The 22,898-nt window shown below is 40.3% G+C and overlaps 1 protein-coding gene across 6 annotated transcripts in view; it reads left to right on the plus strand.

The window, feature by feature from the left end:
• Positions 1-22,898, plus strand: part of LOC107590269 (netrin-G1-like) — a 104,319-nt gene that overhangs the window by 36,388 nt on the left and 45,033 nt on the right. For all 6 annotated transcript variants that reach the window (XM_016278960.1, XM_016278961.1, XM_016278959.1 and 3 more), the window contains one exon: positions 17,141-17,784. In XM_016278960.1, coding sequence (XP_016134446.1) covers positions 17,141-17,784 — 644 coding nt within the window. The remainder of the gene's footprint in view (positions 1-17,140; positions 17,785-22,898) is intronic.

A 22,898-nucleotide genomic window follows, 5' to 3' on the forward strand; every position in this document is an offset into this window, starting at 1 on the left:
AAACTTGCTGTCAATGCTGCCCCACAACTTTTATGAATAAAATTGCTTCGCTACATTATATTTCTCAGAAACATTTTAGGCTCACCCAAGGCTGCATTTATTTGATCAAAAATTAAAAACTGCAATATTGCACAATTTTTATTACAGATTAATATAACTATTTTCCTTTTTTAATATATTTTAAAATTTCATTTATTCTTGTGATAGCAAGGCTGGAGCAGCAGTCATTGCTCCAGTCTTCAGTGTCACATTATTCAGAAATCATTCTAATATGACGATTTGGTGCTCAATAAATATTTTCATATTATTATTAATGTTGAATACATTGCAATAGTTTTGTTAGGATGCTATCTCCAGTATCTGAAGTATTTAAGTTATGTTTGCTGTGAACTCACTATTCCAGAGGATAGAAGAAATAGTTTTCCCTTTGATGGAAGAAAAAAGGAAAAAAAGTTTGTATCCATTCAAACTGAGGAATTCTAGAACGTCTTGTTTTCTACACACAACTTTCATGAATTTCAAGAAATTCAAATTCATGGAACTGTTTCATTTAGTTGTGCTTTTTCAAAACCTGAATGAAGCCACTTTATGTAGAGAAAAACAACGTTTAAAAATGATCTTAATTCATTCTGTTTTTTAAAGAATTATGGAAAAATCTCTGTAATATTGTGTGATGTTGACTAGATGATACTTTGAACTGTCCTTACTTGATTCCCCACATATTCTTGTGGACCCCCACGCTGAGCCCTGACAAGTGTAGAATGAGAATTTAGGGCTTTTCATGCTATTTTCTGGACTGTCTCATTAGATTAGTCTCCAGGCTTAATTAGTCACTTTAAGAGAGCTTAATTCATCTTTTATTTCTGAAGAGTGGAGTTAATCAGCCAAGTTGGTCCTTTTAAAGTTTTTAATAGTAGCTTGTCAGGCAGCAAATGAGTCTGTCTGGACTGAAAGACATCCTGGTTTTATTACACATGGGAAAGTTAAAAAACATGTTCATGCTTAGAATGCATATTCACCTTTTAAATGTTTTTTTTCTTTTCTTTTTTGCGCAACGTACCAAAACAGTGCTCTTTCTCAGTGTCTGTCTTTCTCACCCCTGTCTTTCTGTCTCTGTAAACACAAAGGATGCTTGTGTGTGTGCTGTGTGCACACATGAATAAGTCTAGCAAAGTACAGAGGATTGTGCTCTGGTCCCTAGAGTCATCTGTCAATCATATTTCACATTCAGCTGTGAAAAAGAGTAAAAGAATCCCCGGCGGATGGGCCAAAGAGGCATCACTGATCTACAGGGGTGGTTGGAGCAGAATTTAAAGACCACTGAAGCTGTCTGCCACACTCAGATGACATTCAAAGTCATATTGAGTTTAATCATCCCACAGTGCTCCAGTCCCAAGAAAAAAATTAGCAAAATACAGCCACAAAAAGCTTGTTATGTCCAAGAATGGAGAAGGTGTCAAACAGGGACATTTGACTGAATTATTTTGACACCTACAGTAGCCAAACCCCTTTTGCTATTCTGAGACTGTCAGACATGCAACATAAACCAGATTAAACACAAAGGGAAATCTCACAGCCAACAGTAATTAATGTAAAACCCCCTGCCTGCATAGCAACTCTTAATTAAGCGAAACGTTAAATGGCTTTTCTAGGGGTCTGAGATTTCAAAGGAAGTTTTCTCAATCAAGGGACAATTTCACTGTCAAAAAGATACAAATCCCAGAGAGTTGTTATGAAATTATTCTGAGTGAAACCCTCAGGTTGCTATTTACAGGGATTCACCAATGACATGGCTGAAAAATGACTTTTTAAATGCAAGTTGCAGCTGGCAGGAACAATTTGGGTCCATATCTCAGAACTTTATAAGTCATTATGAATTGAGGCCATGTGATTTACAGATCGCTATAAACAACGCGTGTCTCCTTGCATCTAGCCCAATACTATTATCATAAAAATATTAGTCTTTTGGAAACGCTGCAAAATTTAACACCTTACTAGGTGAAATTAGTTTTCTATCATGGGCGCCCTCAGAGGAAGATGCGGTCAGCAGAGAAACACTTGTTCATTCAGCCATAGCGGTGAAGCTGGCTCGCAAAATATGAACGTCTGACTGAAGGAAGAAAACACAGAGGGAGAAGGACTGAAGAAATAGGAAATATGATCTGTCAGTCAGTTTGAGAAAAGGCCAGGATTATCAGGTCTAAGACACCATGGACAGCCTTAGCCTCTACAACTTCTGCTGCCATAGTAACCTACACCGTGGCCCCGGTCATGCACTGTGAATGATGCTTTGTTAACCACAGAGAGACTTATGATGTGGATGATCCCAGTGGGTGGCTCAATGAAAGAGTGCGTAAATAATTCTGTAAAAGCCAATTAATTTGATTTAATCAGTAGATCAACTGTTCCAGACCCAGTGTTTTATAAAAGGGGATATATTGTGTATTGTGTAAATTATATATTTTTATCATAGTCCTCATATAATGTTTATAATATAGTAAATGTATCCTTCTGTCATTCTAATAGAAATTCTGGTTCAGCATCTTGTGGTATGTGGCCAATGCAATTCAAATTTGAGCTCATGAATTCAAAACGAGCCAATTCTTCATTTCTGAATTTGAACCCATTCTAAATTTTGTATCAAAAACACCCTTAGAATTAGACAGGCCATTTTTGCTATCAGGCTTCTACATTTAAATAACCTCTGCTATGAATGGCAAAATGTTTTGAATGTGAAATGAGTAACACACTTATGTTTCAGATTTGCAGTCACGTCCAATAAATTTGGTGCTTCCCCATCTTTCAATACTAGCATCTTCGCAAGCCTACATTGTGAAAGCTTCACAAAACATCCATACTGAAATGTGCCACAAAAACTGTTAAGGTCAGAGTGAATTTATCATGGACGATGGTCAAAAATAAACTTGGGAGGATATGCAGAGAGATATACACTAAACAAATTGTAACAGAAGAGGTCTGACGCAACAGGTGGCGCCGGGACTGCAGAATTTCCTTCACCTTGTAGACGGATCCTTCATCCAGGATCAAGGGAAGAGGGGGTTCCTCCATCTGGCCAGGCTCTGTGGGGAGAGAGACAGGGTCATGGTGAGGTTTCAGAAGAGTAACGTGGAATGAATTCGATACTGTGAGGGGAGTTGAAGTTTGAAGGTGACCGGGTTTACTTGTTCCAGGATGGTGAAGGGGCCAACAAATCTGGGACTAAGCTTCCTACAGGGCAGGCGCAGTCTGATGTCCCGAGTTGACAGCCATACCTTCTGACCTGGCTGATAAGTAGGTGTTTCGGCTCTTCGAAGGTCCGCGGCCGTCTTCTGCCTGCGCACTGCCCATTGGAGATGGTGGTGAGCAGCGTCCCAGACCCTCTCGCTTTCCCAGAACCAGTAGTCAACCGCCGGAACATCAGAAGGTTCCCCAGACCAGGGGAACAGTGGAGGCTGGAACCCGAGCACGCACTGGAAGGGAGTGAGATCAGTAGAAGGCTATCGCAGGGAATTCTGGGCGTACTCAGCCCAGCCTAGGAACTGGTTCCAGGAATCCTGGTGGCCATGGCAGAAGGTCCGCAGAAATCGTCCCACCTCCTGAATCTTCCTCTCCGTTTGTCCATTTGATTGGGGGTGGTATCTGGACGAGAGGCTTACGGTCACACTTAGGAGTCTGAAGAAGGCATTCCATACTTTGGAGAAACTGATGGCCCCGGTCGGAGATGATGTCTTCGGGAATTCCGTAATAGCGGAAGACCTGGTTAAAGAGGAGCTCAGCTGTTTCCAGTGCAGTGGGGAGACCTCTGAGGGGCAGAAGGCGACATGATTTAGAGAACCGGTCAACTATAACCAGGATACATGTGTTACCTTCAGAGGGAGGCAGGTCAGTGACAAAGTCTACTCCTAGGTGTGACCAGGGGCGATTTTGTACCGGTAGAGGAAAGAGTTTGCCAGAAGGTAAATGGTGAGGGCTCTTGGACATAACACAGTCTGGACATCCTTGCACGAACCTTCTCACGTCCCTTGCCATATTGGGCCACCAGAAGCGATCTCGTAGCAGCGAGAGGGTGTTTTTGGCCCCTGGATGGCCAGTGCCTCGGGAGGAGTGAGCAGAGTGAATCAGTGAGGTGTGCTGTGTCCGTGGTACGTAGTGGCATCTTGGAGGACAGCCCGGCGGATTGTTGGGAGCCGTGTTGGAGGCCACTGAAGGGGAATTCCATTCAATGGGACTGACGATCATCTTAGGTGGAATGATACTTTCCGGTTCTTCTGGGCCTTCCACAGGACTATGAATGCGTGACGAGGCGTCTGCCTTGACGTTTTTGGGAACAGGGTGATATGAGATGGTAAAGTGGAACCTGGTAAAGAATAATGCCCATCGTGCTTGACGGGGATTTAGATGTTTCGCCTCACGAAGATACTGCATGTTTTTATGATCGTCAGTACGGTGAATGGATGGGCTGCCCCTTCTAGCCAATGTCTCCACTCTTCTAAGGCCAGCTTGATGGCCAGTAGTTCCCTGTTGCCGATGTCATAATTAACTTCCGCCGGGCTGAGCTTCCTCGAAAAGAAGGCACATGGGTGTAGTCGGGCTGGGTTCCCCTGCTGCTGGGATAACACCGCCCCCACTCCAGTAGTGGAGGCATCAACTTCCACATCGAATGGGAGGTCGGGATCTGGATGGACTAGAAGTGGGGCGCTAGTGAATGGCTTCCACCTTCCCCTCGTCCATCTGGATCCCGGTACGATCAATGTTATATCCCAGAAATTGTACCGTGGGTTGGTGGAAGGTGCACTTTTTAGCCTTGAGGAATAGGTGGTGTTCTCTCAGGCGTTGGAGGACCTCCGCAACGTGCTGGTGATGTTCGGCCGGGCTCCGGGAGTAGATGAGGATGTCATCTATGTAGACAATTACGAATCGATGGAGAAACTCCCGGAGCACCTCATGCATGAAGTCCTGGAACACGGAGGGGGCGTTGGCAAGTCCATAGGGCATGACCAGATACTCGTAGTGGCCAGTAGGAGTCACAAATGCCGTCTTCCATTCATCCTCCTCACGTATCCGGATGAGGTTATAGGCACTGCGGAGGTCCAACTTAGTGAAGAGGGTAGCCCCCCGGAGATGCTCGAGGGCATTAGGGACGAGGGGACGAGGGGAAGAGGATATCGGAACTTGATGGTTATGTTGCTGAGTGCTCGGTAATCTATACAGGGCATCAAGCCTCTGTCCTTCTTGGCCACAAAGAAGAAGCTTGATGCAGCAGGGGAGTTAGATGGACAGATGTAACCTTGACCCAGAGCCTCCTTGATGTAGTCCTCCATGGCCTTCTGTTCGGGAAGTGACAGAGAATAGACTTTTCCCAGAGGCACTGGCTCACCCAGGAATGAGGTCTATGGCGCAATCCCATGGCCGGTGTGGTGGTAAGCGGGAGGCTCGTGTTGGGCAAAACACGTCGGGGAAGGGGGCATAGCAAGCTGGACTATCTATGGATTGCTTCTCTAGGGGACTTTCAACGGAGGTTGAATTCACGGGAAGGACCTCCACGAGTTTTTTCAGCGAGTATTCGGCAATGGACATGGTACCCTGTCGTAAATGGTAGAGTTGCTCTCCCACAGTGGTATCTCCATCTGTCCTTCCAAACACCTTGCGAAAATGCACCAGGAAGTTCCGCAGATTGTGAATAATGGGGATGGCCTGAGTCCAAATAGTTTCCGCCCATCGCAATGCAGGTCCTGTTAGCAGGGAGATAATAAAGGCAATTTTAGACGTGTCAGTGGGATATGAGTGTGGTTGCATTTCAAAAGTGAGGTTACACTGGAGGAGAAATCCATTGAAATCCTCCGCCGAACCAGAGTAGGGCGCCAGTCGGGCCATGGGACTGGCACTGATGTTCGGCGAAGAAGTACTGGTTGGGATGGATGAGGTGATGGGTGGTGATAGCGGCGATGCCGGCGATGTCGGTGGATTATGTAGCACTCGTCGTAGTGAGTCTACGAGCTCCTGGAATGGGTCGGGGTTACTCATCTGTGCCGTCGGTGTTGGTCCAGTCTTCTGTAACGGAAGAGGTCTGACATAACAGGTGAAAATAAATCAAATTGGTTTATTGGGTCACAGAGAGTACTGGGGTAGGGTTCAGAGGATGTGATGGTGAGGGAATGGTTCGAAGGATATGGTGATCGGGGTAATCCGGGCCTTTGGCTGTACAGGAGCTGGAATGCAGGCAGGAGGAGCACACACCTCAGCGATCCGGGAACTAGGAGGAACAGGAGACACTTGGAGACGAGGAGACACTAGGAGGAACACAGGAGGTAAGTAATGCAGGAAGTATTCAAATGGAAGTAGTAGCAAAGTGTATACGAGACCGGACAGTGAGGGTATCTGTGGTGTGTGCTTTTATGAAGGCTGGTTGATGAGGTGCTTGATTAGTGACAGGTGCAGATGCTCAGAACTCAGGTGAGAGAGATCGTTGTGATTGGGTGGTGATGGAGCCTGGCCGATCTGTTACACAAATCTAGTAATAGAAAAATGTTAGGCAAACATCCCTCACACTTAACTGTAGCTATAATTGGAAAAGTATATTTTTCTGGTTTATGGAATACTAATATCTACTCCCTACTTCTTCCTTATTACATTACATTTTTCTCACGTTTTTCTGGTCAAAGAAAAATAGAGGCCCAAATAGGTTTTGATATGTGTAGTTTCCATAAATGGATTAGTCAGGGAGCTTTACATTATAAATATTAGAGTATTTCTATAGTATATTAAACTCATTTATTTCAAAAGAGCAAGAAAATGCTGTTTTTCATGATACTGCATCCCTTTAAGGAGTGTATGTTTGGTATTTCAGACTTTTGTTTAAAGTTAAGTATTTTTAATTTCATGTGTAAGCATAATGTGTGTGTGGTGATTCTGTGCTCTGTAGTAATATTGCTGATTAGTTCTGGCAGATCAAAAGAAGGAATAACTGAGTGAGGCATGTCATCAGACAACTTATTGTGGTATTTTTGATCTTTTGTGATTGTCTAATGAGATCAGCTATGGGTGCTTCCCTGCATGTAATGTCTGAGTCTTTTTTATGAAGAAAAGAAATGGACACATTTTGTAGCATTGAAAAGAGGAAATGATTACTACCACTTGAAGTTTGCTTACTACTCAGAACATTAGGGGTGGAGCATCTAACTTGCTCATTTTCAAGCAATCAAAGAGTTTGAAACTTTGGCCCTGACAATGCTGACCCAGCACAACAAACAGACACAACTGCAAGCCGGAGAGATTTCTGCTGTCACAACACATCAGCTCGAGATCTGACATGTAATCACTCTAAACACTAAATGGCAGCAGAAAGTCATTAATAATTACAGCAGTGGTGAGCTTTTGATAAACAACTGATGTAAAAATGAGGCTTCATCTTCAAAGCTTGGCTCTCATGCCTTTACGTGCCTTACTGAGTCCATTTTGTAAAAATGCAGGCAGCCGTTCACTTTTCATCCCTCAAGGAATCACCTTGACATATTGGAAGCCAGTAAGTGTGATCTGCATCTGTGAATACAGCCTCTTAAGTCACCCAGACCATCTAAAATTATATGTTATGGCTTTTTTTAATAATACACAGTATGGGTGTGCCATATCATACCGTCCACGATAAAACCAGTATGAATTTGTACATGATAAAAAAGTGTCATATCGTGATATCAATGATATAGAGACACAGTGACGTATGGCGCATTTACATTCCCTAGCACACACAAGAACAACACCGCAAGCCCAATAGGTGTGTTAAACTTGAAGAAGCACTCCGCAGACTGATCGGTGTATGACATCAAAGTATCGTGAGAGCGGTTCTAGAGCATATTCGAGTGCAAACACTTACCAGCAAAAATAGGCGAAGCGCCTATCTGGGACGCTTCTGAAACATGCTGCGGCACGGTGAAAACACAAGCATTGACTAGAGTGGCTGCGTCAGAGCCGTAACGCGCCGCTGATGCGTGCAGTGTAAATAAGGTCACTCTCGCGGTATTTTGACGTCATACAAAAAAGATCGGTCAAAATCTGACGTCATACAAAATTCCATCGGTCTGCTTCAAGTTGAACACACAGCTGCTGCTGCCACCTTATGACAATAGATTTACACTTCGAATTAGGTAGTCTGTCATCGATGACAGTAGCTCATTGGAAAAGGATGGAAAATGCCCTTCATTTTGTTTGCACTAATAAATGCTGCTGCCTGCCAGCTGCAATCATAAAACATTGTTCCATATTTTTTTCCTGTATCGTCATAAATATCATTATCGCAAATATTTTTGAAATATTGTGATAGAATTTTGAGGCTATATTGCCCACCCCTAATACTCAGAAGAAGAGAATGCAACAGATTGTGTTAAGCCTCAGAAAACTCCTGTCACAACCATTATGCTTAGATGTTGCTAGGTTGTTCTGACCATTGTTTCGTGCTTCCATTTTTCCTTCCATCCATCCATCCATCCATCCATCATTCTATCTGTCAATCAATCAGTCAATTAATAATCTGATAATTGCATCAGCTTCCTCCGCCAAATTAGCTTTTTTTTGCCATTTTAATGTCTATAAAATGAAAACAATGAGTCAAAGTTGCATTATTGTATTGATTCATGATTCATTACTGTAGCACACATGGTGGACAAACTATGGGCAATAGCTTATTACTTACCTTTGAAGGTTAGGTATGCGTATGAATAATAATAGTGATGAATGCAGCACTAACTAGATTTTATCAGCTCACATCACTCACCTCATTTACTTCTTGAATTAGAATGATTACTATCACCAAAACCTGTGGGAACAGGTCTGTTTTAAATGGTGATATGTGTGAATATGTGTTTATGTTAAATACAGGCAGAGGGTTTATGTGTCAATGCATTTGGCAGGTGGGGATTGAACTGAGCTTCAGTTTTTGTCTGCTATCACGTCCTGCTGACCTCTAGTTTGAAAATGTGAATGTAATTCTTGGTGGGATTTATCCTGGGGTCTATTACACACAGTAATCTGTGTTTCCTGTATTCAAGCAGCGTTGCGGTGAAGCCCAAGTGCGTTTGTGGCTGTTCTGCAGGACGAGCTCAAAGGTGCTTGCGAGAGCACAGAGGCAGATTGAAAAGAAGTCAGAGCTTCAATCAAACCGAGGGCCTTGGAGAAATCTATCCCTCCACCAAGGTCTCATTTATGCACAAATGATGGATTTAACCGCAGTCTGGGGAGGGAGAGAGACAGAAAGAGAAAAAGAGATAGAGGGAAATTACATGCCCAGACCCTCATGTTTATTTGTAACACCTGCAAGCCGTGCTCTTAAAATCAAATTTGCTCCTTTGTAATTTAGTGGCTAATGTCGTGTCATGTGAACATATTTGATTTGAATCATTTCATGTTAGCGGCAGGAAAAGAGATATGCAAATGGCCTGACCTGAGCCTGTCATGCGGTCTGGCAAAATGGCCTCTGACAGATTAGACATTAACATTTAAAACGATCGAGGAGAAATCGCTCTTCACACTGCTCTCCTTTAGCTGAGACAATTACACAGTAGATTTCACAACGTGAGCACTGATCTCAGTGTGGCCGCTGCATAGTAATTTAATTTTCAATGAAACAGTATTGATCTATTTGTCATTTCTGAAGAGCTCAAAACAGCCACAATCAAGTACGTGAAAAGCATGGCATGGAATGGAAACAGACAATACGCTTGCTGTGATGCAATGTATATTGATGTGTGGGCATAAGTGTGCGTGTGTGTACACAGATTTGCACATATGTGTTTGTCAAAGGACCATCAAGTGGGAAAGGAAAGGGAAATATAGACATACACAGCAGTTTGTGATCTGGGTTGCATGTCAAAAACATCTGTCACACAAAAGGATTTGTTTGATTGGTTGGTCCTATATATCTCAGTCTGCTGTCAGCCACAGTAAATGTATACTCTGTCACATTGGTGATCTGGTAATCTGAAGCCTTGCCTGCCAGTGGGACAGTCTTATCTCATTCACGTCTGCCCTCGACCAGTAATTCCTACCTGAATAATACATTTTCATGTGGCTTTGTCAAGACTGGTACTAAACTACTACTATTGTCTTGACAGTAATGCTTTTGATGTGCTTTTACTTGTGACAGGGCTTCAATGCATCTCTTTACACAATATTCACAGGCCACTTTGTCCTCCACAATGAAAAGTGCAGCAGATAGCATCACGTTTGTTGATGAGGATGGTTCATGAGGTTTCCAGGTAGCAAGAAAGCAGAAGAAAGTAAAATAGGGAAAGAAACTATAGCATATCTTTAGTTTTCCCATGTTGTGCCATACAACCCAATATGCAAGATCATTTTCATATTTACACCACAAATGTTGTGCAAAATTCAGAATTTAAGAATTGGCTGCCTCTCAGTGAATGAATAGGAATTTTAATTGATTTTGCCACACCTACAGGAAGCTGAACTAGAATTTGAATTGGAATTGGAATGACAGTAAGAGAAATTTTCCTGACTCCATCCATCCATCCATCTATCTCTAAGGCCCATAAACCTTCAAACTTCAGGTCTTTAATTTTTTTTTTATCTTTCTATCAAGGCTTTGTCAAGGCAATGCTGAATGTTCATATTGACACATTTCTTTGAGTTTAAATGTACTTTTCCCCTACTTTCAAATTCGAATGACAATTTAGGAATTGGCATTCTCAATTAAATTCTGAGTGGTGCACAACCCTGTTACACCACCCAAATATTGATAAGTCGTGCAAATTCCCCTGTAATCACTGGCTGCAGTTCAAATGGTCAGTGGCAAACGGGGTCATAGTTAATACTGTCTGATCTCTGAGAGTCATGCTACAATACCCTCCAGTGGCAAAGTTGCTGACGCTCCATAGAGTTCAGTGCACTGGGGAATGTTGACATGAGTCATGTGAAAGTGCCTTCAGACTTGATCCTGCAATGTGTGAGATTATCAGCAGGAAAATAATGGGAGTCATTACTGAGAGTAAGCATACACTGTTGATTGTGGCTGTGAAGAGGCAGGCTTTTGACATGGCTTTCATTTGTACTGTTCTGTTTAAAACAGATTATTGCTTTGATAATACATCTTCATTACACAGCGATGTGTGATCAGCCGTGAGAAAAACACTCAACCAAACGCTGAACAGACAAACAGCGTTTGGATGTACGGTTGGGTTTTTTAAGGCTGTGTTTAGGAAGCAAGTGTGAGGTGATGTGTGTGTTTGTTGGTGTGAAATTACCCAGAACACATTTAATGGGGACAACAGGCTCGGATTAGAACCAGCACATGTGCAACACATCTGTCTTTCTATTTTTCTTTCTCTTTCCTCGCTTTCTGTCTCTGGACCTCTTTCTTGTTCATCAGACTTCATCAAGCTCTTTGTGGATAGGATTAACCTTATACGGTTTGGAGCCTTACACTGTCATTAGCACCAATTCACAGAAAACCGTCTGCTTTTCCAACTGTGCTCAGCTGTCAAATTTCCTAGCCCTGGTCCATATATCCTGGGTGTCCTGATCAGTTTAGCATTAATTGAAACATCTTTAGTAATTACTGATCTTTGTCAATGTGGCAGCTATGTCAGTTTTTCTAATGTGAGTCAAACCTTAATCCTTGCATAAAGCTCTCAGTGGCATGAAAGAACTGGAAACTTGCTTTTCAAGGGCTGTGTTTAAATGTGATGTCTCTCTCCGATAAATGGGAGGTTTGCAGTGACTGGGAAAAACACCTAATTAATCTTTATAAGGCATTACTGTGTGGCCTATTTCTTCACATCAGCCTTTTCTTTTGCAGCTGCAACACTACATATTACTATCCTGTGGACAAAAAAAATAGTTGAAAATGAAAGTTCCCATACGCGGAATTTGTGCTCTGCATTTAAACCATCCAAGTGCACACACACAGCAGTGAGTAGTGAACACACACACACACACATGGAGCAGTGGGCAGCAAATTTTTCTTTAGATAATAAAGTGATATTTATTGCTGCCTTTAGAAACAGAAATAACACAGTAACCAATAATACACCACAAAATAATAATAATAAAGACGAACAAATGTCTATCTCGCCAATTGGAATTAAAAAGGTGACCTCTGCTCTGTAAACATCCATGTCAGTATTTCCCTTTTGAAAATAACTAATGAAAATAGATCACAAAAGTAGGCTATTTAGTGTTTTCAGTTTGTACATTCTTTACATTTCTTTTGGACCAGAGGCAGAAAACTGGAAACATGGTGAAAAAAAAAATCTTGTTGGTTTTTGACTTATGCATAATACTATAAAAGGGATAATATATAACAATGTTAATAAGTATTATTAATATAGGACTATTTACTTTTTTTATCCCACAAGTGAAATGATTAATAATGAGGGGAATAAACTGAACTATCATTGTAATAAACTGTCATCCATACGTATTAATTTTAATAATTTTTATAATAATTCATATGATTTTACATGTGGCCTGAAAAAATCATGTCTATTATTTTGGTTTGTGAGATCGGAGATCGCTCTGCGCACACATACAAACATTCAGGAGGACACAAACTTGTTGTGAACCCTGCCCTGTGACTTTTATTAATAAAATACCATATTGACCCGAATATAAGATGATGATTTTTTCTTGGAAATACATCTGAAAAAACGCGGTCATACGTAATGTAATGCATGTTGTAAAGATCGCGAGTAAAAACTAAAGAGAAAGAAAACCTTACAGCTGCATGAGTCGTGACTGTCACATTAGCCTGATGGGACCAAACTCCCTTCGTGATTTTAAAACGTAAGACAGTACCCAGATTTGAAGACTACAGTAAGATTTAACTTCCACTGTTAATAAGATTTTGGTAGGCTACTATTAGATGGATAGCCTAAATGTCCTAATTCAGATGGGCTACCTGGTTTTTTTTGTTTTTTTGTTTTTTTTAATGGTATATCAAAAAGTGTATATTTTTTAAATGTGAATGTTGGTACATTTTACCAGTTTTTACCATACTTTCAAAACAAAAATTAAACTAGGAAAAATATGCAATATAAAAATAATTGAAGACAAAATGTGTTTTACTGAGAAAAAACAAGATTTGGTTTTTAAAAAGCCTTTTTCCGAAAGGTACATCTGGAAAAAGGGGGTCGTCTTATAATCAGGGTCGTCTTATATTTGGGCTAATACGGTAGCTTAGATATTGAATTGCTACATATTCATCAGCAAGGAGAGGGTAAAATCACTGTTTAAGTAACTAACGTCACATGTTTGTAGAGAGACGCAGGGACGCAGGTTCACACACACACTTCTCTCTCTCTCTCTCTCTCTCTCTCTCTCTCTCTCTCTCTCTCTCTCGATCGAATAATTAATTAAAGTAGCTAAATGTTATAATTAATTAACTCAAATAAATGTGAACTTACCACACTAGTTCATCTGTCTGATCTGAAGTGGGCAGAATACTGAGCTAATGAGCCGTAGCTTAGCGTCAGTCTTGCCTTCTCGTCGTGCATTAAAATTGTTTAAAGCCGTGTATTCACTCTTTAGCAGCAGTTTTTATGGCAATATTTAATTGACATTCTGACATTCATTCTTTGTATACTCGAAATGGTCCCACACTATCATCTTCAGGCATTTCTCTGGTGGAAATAAAGGATCGCTTTTTGGTTCCTCTGTCATAGTTCATCTAGTGTGTGTAGGAGCCTCCGTGTCTCTGATAAGCACATCATTTTAAGCTTGTGCACCGCTAGTGTAACGGTGTTTTCATTTTGCGCAAGTTGCAACAATTCCGTCCGTGCAACAGAAACACTCAGTGTAGCGGGGCCTTTACGATTAATTAACCGTGACATTTTAAAGCGCGGTTAATTGTGAAACTGGTTAATCGCTTCATCCCTAGTTGCATGGGGATTTCTGTGCGGTAACTAAGGTGTTCAGAGTCTTTTTAATGCCTTGCTAAGCAGATACTAGGGAATTCTGGGTGGTTGCTTACTGGACTAAGTCAAAAGGGTCCATCCTCAACTCTTTATAGATTTGGCATCAATGTAAATCTATGCAGTTTGTTTGCCTGTTTTGTCTGCCAGGAGGAAAAGTAATTGCTCACCTCTCCTTAACAAGCTGTGCAATATGAGTTATCATTCATGTTCAAAACAAACACAATGTTTTGCTTAATTTAGCTTATTTCTTCGTGGAAGGAATTTGTTTAAATCACTTAATCACACACTCCAAAAATAAGCAATAGTGATATTGATACTTGCTAGCTAAATGTAGAGTACTATAGACATCAATGAGTTATTCTCTTCATAGTAGGGCTAGCGCCTGAAGCACACCCTGAGATAGAACAGCATGAATCAACAGCTCTGCCCTCTTGACTGGATGGTCTATTGAGAGGCATGTGCAGGACCGCTGCTGGCCAAATGGGTGCCCTAAGCAGAATTGTACTGTTGTGCCCCCTGTTACAAACCCCTGTTAAGTTTAGCCAGAAAGGGGGATGCAGCATAAAGAGGACACGTGAATCCAAATGCCAGGCAATTTAAATAACAAAACGGAACATAACACAAATGGAAAACACGCATCCAAACGAAGAAAACGGAAAACACAAATGAACATAGAAAACTAGCAAAGGATAATGTACTTCCCCAAACCACGGAGCAACTCCAAAGTATAAAGTCAACAAAAGAAAAACAAACCCAAAATTTAAGAATTAAAAAAGGAGTAATAAAGCTTGTTTTTTTCTCCGCAATATTATGGAAGTAAAAAAAAACACCTACTATAAGGGTCAAAATAGATGAATAAATAAATTGTAATTAAATTGTATCATTTACAAATTACAATTGTAGCTAGGCAGTCGCCTATGGTTATGATTTTACTAATACAGTTGTCTGATTGATTTTATAGTCTCAAGCATTCAGAAATCACACAAAAGAAAATTAAGTAGTTTTACTACGATAAAACCATGGTTAATTTTTGTAAGGGTTGTGATGTCCACATGTTTTGTTGAAGAAATTATAGAGGCTAGCATTTCTATCACCAAAAGGTGGCCAAAAATGAAAGATTAAGTGATTATTTGAATTAAATGTTTGGTCAATATTAATAAACAAGGATTTGATTGTCCTGTAAGTGTTACAACAGCAATTACCAGGCCTTTGAAGTCCTTTGTAGGCTTTTGTAATAATATGTGATCTACATACATTTTTTATTTTGTATTACATAATGTATTTTAACAGTGTTATTCAATGAAACCATATGATTATTATTAATTAACCAATCATTATTGCATCATTGTTTTTATATAATGTATTTTAAGTCAGTTTAAAGGCTGTTGTTGGCTTAGGTCTGTTTTTATAACCACAAAAAATATTTCCTGAATACTTCTTTGCAAATGATTATTTGAAGTAACAAAACCATGGTTAATTTGTGGCTACCATTGCTACAAGAACCTTTTTTTTTCCTAGTAAAATTATGGTTAATTTTCGTAAGGGAACATGGAAACTCAGAAAGAATATTAGATTTGTTGGTGGTGGTGATAGCCTTACCGACATTAAAACATGTTATTAACGTCAACAATCAAAAACGTTTCACAGGATTATGAACGTACCTAAAAGTGATGCACGGGCTTCGTCTTGGGTTTTATTTTTATTTTTATTTTCTAGGCGCCAGACTGCTGATGTCTTTTCCCAGGCATAGTTATCTATCAATGATCATTTGCAGTCAGCCGCAAACATGAGATGAGGGCGCGGGCGCAGATGCGTGAACGGCGCATTACGTGTGCTAATGCGTTCACCGTAAAACACATTTATATATATATATATATATATATATATATATGTTCATGTTTTATTTTATGTTTAATATTAATATAGAACAAAAGTTTTTTTTATTTTTTTTGAGCAACTGGGAGGGTGCCAACCTGGGAGTTGGTGCCCTACGCAAACTGCGTACTCTGCGTATAGGGTGCGGCGGTACTGGGCGTGGACTCCACTGGTGGGTCTGATCATTCTTCAGGCTTATGTGCATGGCTGTAGAGGACTGACTGGAGAGCATATTAATGCCACTTTGTCAGAATTAGGAGGTTAAATGGTTGTCAGGGCTTCGTTGTCACATTGCCTTAGAGGACAAGGCAAGAGAAAAAGCCCATTAACAGAAGCAGTCCCCCCCCACCCCCCCTGTGTACCTCTCTGCCACTGTGTCACTAATTTTCTTCTCCACAGTCCATTTCTCCACCTATCCTTTATCACCGTGCTCTTCCCCAGCTTCCAGGCCTGCAGATTCCCGCAGAGAGACAGACATCTCCCACTTAATCAGCTGCTTTGTTTCTTGTTCAGATAAATTGGAGCTTGTTCCTCTTGAGAGGTAGTTCCTGGAGGACGCCACCACCACCCAACAGTATAACAGCCCCACGAGCCCCTGTTTAGTGCACACCAGCATGTGGCGCAGCAGACCATACCAGTACGCTGATTAGTTTGAGAGGATGCTACAGAGTGAGGAAGGACAGTTGACATTAGGGCATCAGAGGTCTTCACGCAAACCAGTAGCACTCTTGTTTCAATGCCTCTTTCTGAATTGCAGATCTGTGGTATGTTTTCACCTGTCAGCGGTGGCTGACAAGAGTGCACCTTTGTGTGTCCTTACCTCAAGGTGCAGAACAAGGTAGCGTTTATGCAAAAGAATGACTTGAGGAGAGTGTATTTTTCACATTTTGTCAGTCTGACCTTCATATTGTTCTCTTTTTAATGAGCATTTTAACATGAATCCCATTCTCTTGTTCTTTATTATCATGGATTGATGGAACTTAAAACAGGGAATAATCTTCTCGTAAATTATGTGCTAAACAAGACTGGTTTTACTGGTTGTCTGCATGAAGGAACTTGACTTTAAATGGTTCTATAAAAGATCTCTGAGTCTTTGGGCATTTAATGGCCAGTCCTTTTCTGGATTTAGCCAACAGCTGGAGAATAGATTCAACCTCTGCTCCATATCCATAATATTGCTCATGTACCACCAAGGCCAGTACCTTTGAAATATGAATAGTCTTCATTTCATTAGCCTAAACCAGCCTTTGCTCCATATGTGCACACATGTGAAAAAGCTCATTTAAAAGCACTTTTGTTTGGATACTCATTTAACTGTTGTCTTCTTTATTTGCTTTATCTTGTAGGAAAACCCCTATATGTGCAACAATGAGTGTGACGCAGCCACAGAAGAGCTGGCCCACCCCCCTGAGCTCATGTTCGACCATGAGGGCCGCAACCCCACCACCTTCTGGCAGTCCACCTCCTGGAAGAAATACCCTAAACCTCTGGTGGTCAACATAACCCTGTCATGGAACAAGACTATTGAGCTGACCGATGATATTGTCATCACTTTTGAGTCGGGTCGGCCAGAGCAAATGGTTTTGGAGAAGTCTCTGGACTATGGACGTAGCTGGCAGCCCTACCAGTTCTATGCTACCGACTGCCTTGACGCTTTCACTATGGAGCCCAAAACGGTGAGGGACATTACCCAGCACACGTTGCTGGACATCATCTGCACCGAGGAATATTCAAGAGGTTACGTGTGGAAGAACGACAAGACTGTACGCTTTGAAGTCAAAGACCGTTTCGCACTGTTTGCCGGGCCCAAGTTGCACAATATGGCCTCGCTGTATGGACAACTGGACACCACCAAGAACCTGAGAGACTTTTTCACCATTACTGACCTGCGTATACGTCTTCTCAGGCCTGCCACGGGCACCACCATGGTGGATGAGTACAACCTTTCCAGATACTTCTACGCCATCTCTGGCATTAAAATACATGGCAGGTAAGACTTTTAACTCAGTTGCAGTCAAATTTTGGTTGGGAATTGTTGCCCTCAGCTATTTTCTTTTTTCATTTTCCTAACAAACCATTTTTCATTCTGTAGTTCTGTGTACAGTGTATCGGTCTTACAATTATTTTTAACAATCTATAAAAAAGATCTGGGGGAAACATTTAGTGTACTTTGGGAATCAAGCAAAAACTACTGTTCTCATTAACTATTTAATTTCAGTGGGTGTGTTTTTTTCCAGAATGAGAACCTTATTGAAATTAGAAAGCTTTTTTAGATAGTTCTTCATGTTTTATTACATTCTTGCATAGTAAGGATTTTTTAATTTTTTTGCAGTGTTCTGAAATATATTTTCTAATTTGAAACCCTGTGATCAATCTCTAGACTGTGAAATTCACTGTTCTGATACCCAGGCTATAAACAGGGGTTCATTCTCTAATTATACAAGTATCAGGGGCCGTATCCGCCTCCATCTCATCTCACCTTTACATGTTCATTTCTTTCAGTCTTAACAAGGAGATGAGATTAAAAGGATAAGTTCAGCATCTGTCCCTGCCTGTCCATCTCATTAGTGTCTGAGGTCAATAATAAAGATGCTAATTAATTCAAAGAAAGTATATTTTAAATATCTAATGTAGGTGAAACTTTCTGACATTTTATTTTGTTGCATGTTTTATTTTATTCTATTTTATTTTTATCTTTTAATAGTACTCAGAATACAGGATATTCTACAGTATTTTGTAAGTAATTAGCAAATGGATTGTTTTATTATAGGGGAATTAAACTGCGGAAAGTAGGCAAAGAAAGCTGATCCTATAATAGCAAACTTCACATCAGAGTGTACTAGGGGTGCTCTGATTGATGGGCCACCGATCACTATCGGCCGATAATCATGTTGGGATGATTGATCGGCGGTCTTTAAAAGGCCGATCTAAAAAAAAACGATCTCAAGCTGATGACGCTGCCGTGAGAGGTTTGGCACGTCATGCCGCGGCACCGTCTCAGTCTCTGTCTGGCACGGGTGAAATAATTATAATGAATATAGATAATAAGGTACTCAACTTCATATTTCTTCATTAAATAACTTATAAAGTAATTTGAAAACCTTGTGTGAGACGTAATTTCACAAGCGGCCTGAGTCAATCATCACTCCCTCTTTCTCTCTCAAAATACGCAAATGGCTTCAAATCACCACATCACGTCTGTCTATAAGCGAGCTGCACGCTGCACAGTTGACACAGGAATTGTCACTTGCTCAGTCGAGGCAGTGTCACATCGTCACTAAAGTTAATAAATTGCATTTCTTTTTAATTCTTGCCAGTGTTTATCCATTCAGCGCTCACGCGCTCTCTTGGAGACCGTGCACTCATGCACACTCGCAGCGCAAACACATAATGGCAGGTTCACATTACTCTGTTTGCAGTGCATATGTGGTGTGTATTTTTTCTGCGCTCATGTTAACGGATTAATAAAGCACACTTGCAGCGCAAACACATAATGGCAGGTTCACATTACTCCTTTTGCAGTGCATATGTGGTGTGTATTTTTTCCGTGCTCATGTTAACGGATTAATACAGCGTGCACACTGCACACGGTTGCGGTCCAGCAGTGCTCTCCAGGTGCGGTGCGTCTGCAGCAGTACAGAGATCGTTTCCGCACCGAGTCTACTGCTGCGCTCCAAGCGCTGATTCGCTGAATTAAAGTAACAGCGCATTGTTTTCAGTAAATATGACCATGGATTGACACGAAAATGTAGTAATTACACCATAAATGCATATTATTAAAGTCTACTGTGTTTCACAGTCAACACATATGGCTTTTTGGCTAGGTATAAAGGGAAAGAGCACTTTTAGATAAAGAAGGCAATAATAGATGGCACTCGTGGAGGCAGGAAAACAAAGTTCTTTATGAACCGCAGGATTGCTTGTAATAAAGATTTAAATGCAAAAGAAAAGGCAGTAGAGCTGACTATTTCTGTCAATGGTAAGTTTGTGATAACGTAAGAAAAGTAATTTAAATGTTTTGCCAGTTGCTTGAGCAACTTAATATATAAATCTAGAAGTAAATGCAAAGTAAAAAGCATTGAATAATGTGTTGCTTATATTTATTGAGTTTAAACATGTCTGTGAAAGATTGTATTACTGTACTGTGTAAAAAAGAATCACAATGTTGAAAAAGCATTTTCAGTGACAATGTTTGGATTTAAAATCAAAATAATGGATAAATGTCGTGTTTGTGGTAAACAGCCACGGATCAGTAGCAGACTCCTGTGTGAAAGCAGTCAGTGCTGCTTCCCCTCTCACAAGAGTCACCTAAGAGGGGAATTCCCCCCATTTTCAAAAATGAAATTCAGGCCCTGAATAAATGTCTAAAAATCCTGATTGGAGTATCACTATAAATAGTTATAAATGATAAAAATAAGGCTTTAAAAAGATCGGTATCGTTGAATACTGCTTTCTGTGATCGGTGATCGGCCTCAAAAATCCTGATCGGAGCACCCCTAGAGTGTACAATGCCGTGTTTTGAGTGTGTGGATGTTTCTAAACCTGTTACTTGGTGAAGATGACAGTTGATCACAGAAGGCTGTACATTTTAAACTTCCCTCTAGGCTGTGTTCTCATTAATGGTGCACAGTGATGATCGGTTAGTGTCATCTCTGATGGATATTTATGAGAGCAGTGACTTGTCGTCTTGTTTCTAAAAAGGTAATCCAGAGTTCAGCAGCATGCCTGTTGTTGTGGGTTTTTCTCTGAGCCTCCCTGTCATGGAAAATCATGATTCATCTCCCACCACATGCTCACAGGAAGAATACGCTCCTTCATCCGCTGAAATGTGTTTCTGCCTCACGGTACATGAGCCACTAGAGTCTGGCAGGAGGCAGATGACCCCAAGCACAGGAATTCCTGATCTCAGAAGAGATTCAGTCTATATCGGTTTGAAACAAAGGAGCCAAGATGCAGCCCTAGAACAGAGAGCTAAGTAGGTCAAAAAAATGAAAGAAAAGAGAGGAGAAGGTACACTTTAGTCAAGTGTCACACACTAATGTTTGTTGTGTGGAGATACTGTTATTATTAATAATAGTTTAATATCATATTTTATTATGAGGGTCAAGTATGTAATTTTTGGAAGAGCAGATCGATATCTAAAAGTGGAAATAAATTGGAGTGGTGTTTGTTTGTGTGAGAAACAGTTAAAAAATAACAATTATGTTGCCCTTTTAACATCAGAAGTGACTTTGTACAATCACTGTAAAACCTATTAGATTATAGACTATATTCTAAATGGAATACTAGTACACACACACACACATACACACTACCCATTATTTTTACAATATTTTAAAATATATATTATTGTTATCTATATATTTCAAAATATAAAGATATAAAATTATATTAATTAATTAATAGATAGAATATTAATTATATTTATTTTGCATTTTCAATTACATTTTTGTGGCTCAGTTAAATTTACATCTGGTTTATCAGTCACACTGGAAATGGAAGTTTAAGTTAAGCATTGCATGTTGAAATACGCTATTCCATGTAGTAAGCATTTTAGCAAATGTAGTAGGTCACAAAATTAGCATACTTTGCACTGTATACATACTAGATACGACAGCAGTAGTAATAGTTTATTTCTCTCCCTCTTGCAAACTACACACAACACTTCTTTCTCCCTGTCCTTCCATGTCTTTCTTTTTCTTTATTTCACTTCATTCCTCATTCCCCCCTCCATCTGTGTTTGATCAATAGAGTGTAATTAAAGGAGGGATGAAGCAGGCTACTGGAGGAACAGCTTGAGTCTGACTCTGTCTCCTCTGACACTCTGCTGGCCCTCATTCATTCTGATGTATAATGTATGCATTATACATCAGCCCTCTCTCTCAACCACAGTCTCTGCAGGAGAACCAAAGACTCCTACTGTTCCTGGTTAGCTTGCAGTGAAGAAAAAGAGGGGTGTAAATGTCTCATTCAATAGCTAAAAGATTGTCTAAAAGACAATCTTTTAATTTGTGAATCACAACTGTGATGCTGTCTTTTTAGATTGATACATCATTGTGATACATTATAAACAGTCAGAAAAGAAATTGAATGAGCAAATCTTACAGAACAGCATTAATTGTGTTTTAGTAGTTTGTGGTTGGATGGTTCAATCACTCATGAGCGCATTGAGCAGGTCTTTCAGTGGCTTATTAACTTTTTGACATTTCTTTATTGACTAAAAGACGAAGTATGTATATATTAATTAATTATGATAAACTATTATTTAAAATGTATTTTTAACCCCCCAACGCTCTCTCTCTCTCTCTCTCGGATCCCCAAATCCAGGTGTGAAAAACTTGTTGCCTCTTTCCCAAAAAGACTCATGGCTGTATTAGATCAAAAGGGTGCTTCTACTAAATACTGAGCAAAGGGTCTGAATACTTAGGACCATGTGATATTTCAGTTTTTCTTTTTTAATAAATCTGCAAAAATGTCAACAATTCTGTGTTTTTCTGTCAATATGGGGTACATTAATGAGGGGAAAAAAATAACTTAAATGATTTTAGCAAATGGCTGCAATATAACAAAGAGTGAAAAATTTAAGGGGGTCTGAATACTTTCCATACCCACTGTATATATATATATATATATATATATACATATATATACACACACTGTATATAATTAAAAGTTAAACATTTTAATCAAAATATATTTGAAATATTTTTTTTTTAAATCACCAAAAAATTTTGTTTTCTTGATATGTTTACACAAGAAAATAGAGCTGTTACTCCATTTCAAATGCTTTTCTTTTATCTGTGCAAAGCCGTTGCATTTTTAGTTAGGCCCAGATACAGTTGTCTCCCTTGGGGATCGATGATACGGTGATTGATTGTTTAATTGCGGTCCTCCTTGACTGCTCGGACAGGCAGTCCTTCGCCGAGAAGTCAATGTGCTTTTGTCGTTTTTCTTTTTTTTCCGGCCTGCTTGGGCTGTGCTGATGCCAGGAACCGGAGGACAGATAATCTATTTGTGCTAATTTCGAGATTGCCCCCCACCCCCCCCCCCCCCCCCCCCCCCCCTCCACCCACCCCCCCGCCCTCCCCCCTCTGCCCCCCCTCA

This window comes from Sinocyclocheilus grahami, unplaced genomic scaffold (genome assembly GCF_001515645.1).
Source record: "Sinocyclocheilus grahami isolate Dianchi unplaced genomic scaffold, SAMN03320097.WGS_v1.1 scaffold126.1, whole genome shotgun sequence".
Lineage (NCBI taxonomy): Eukaryota > Metazoa > Chordata > Actinopteri > Cypriniformes > Cyprinidae > Sinocyclocheilus > Sinocyclocheilus grahami.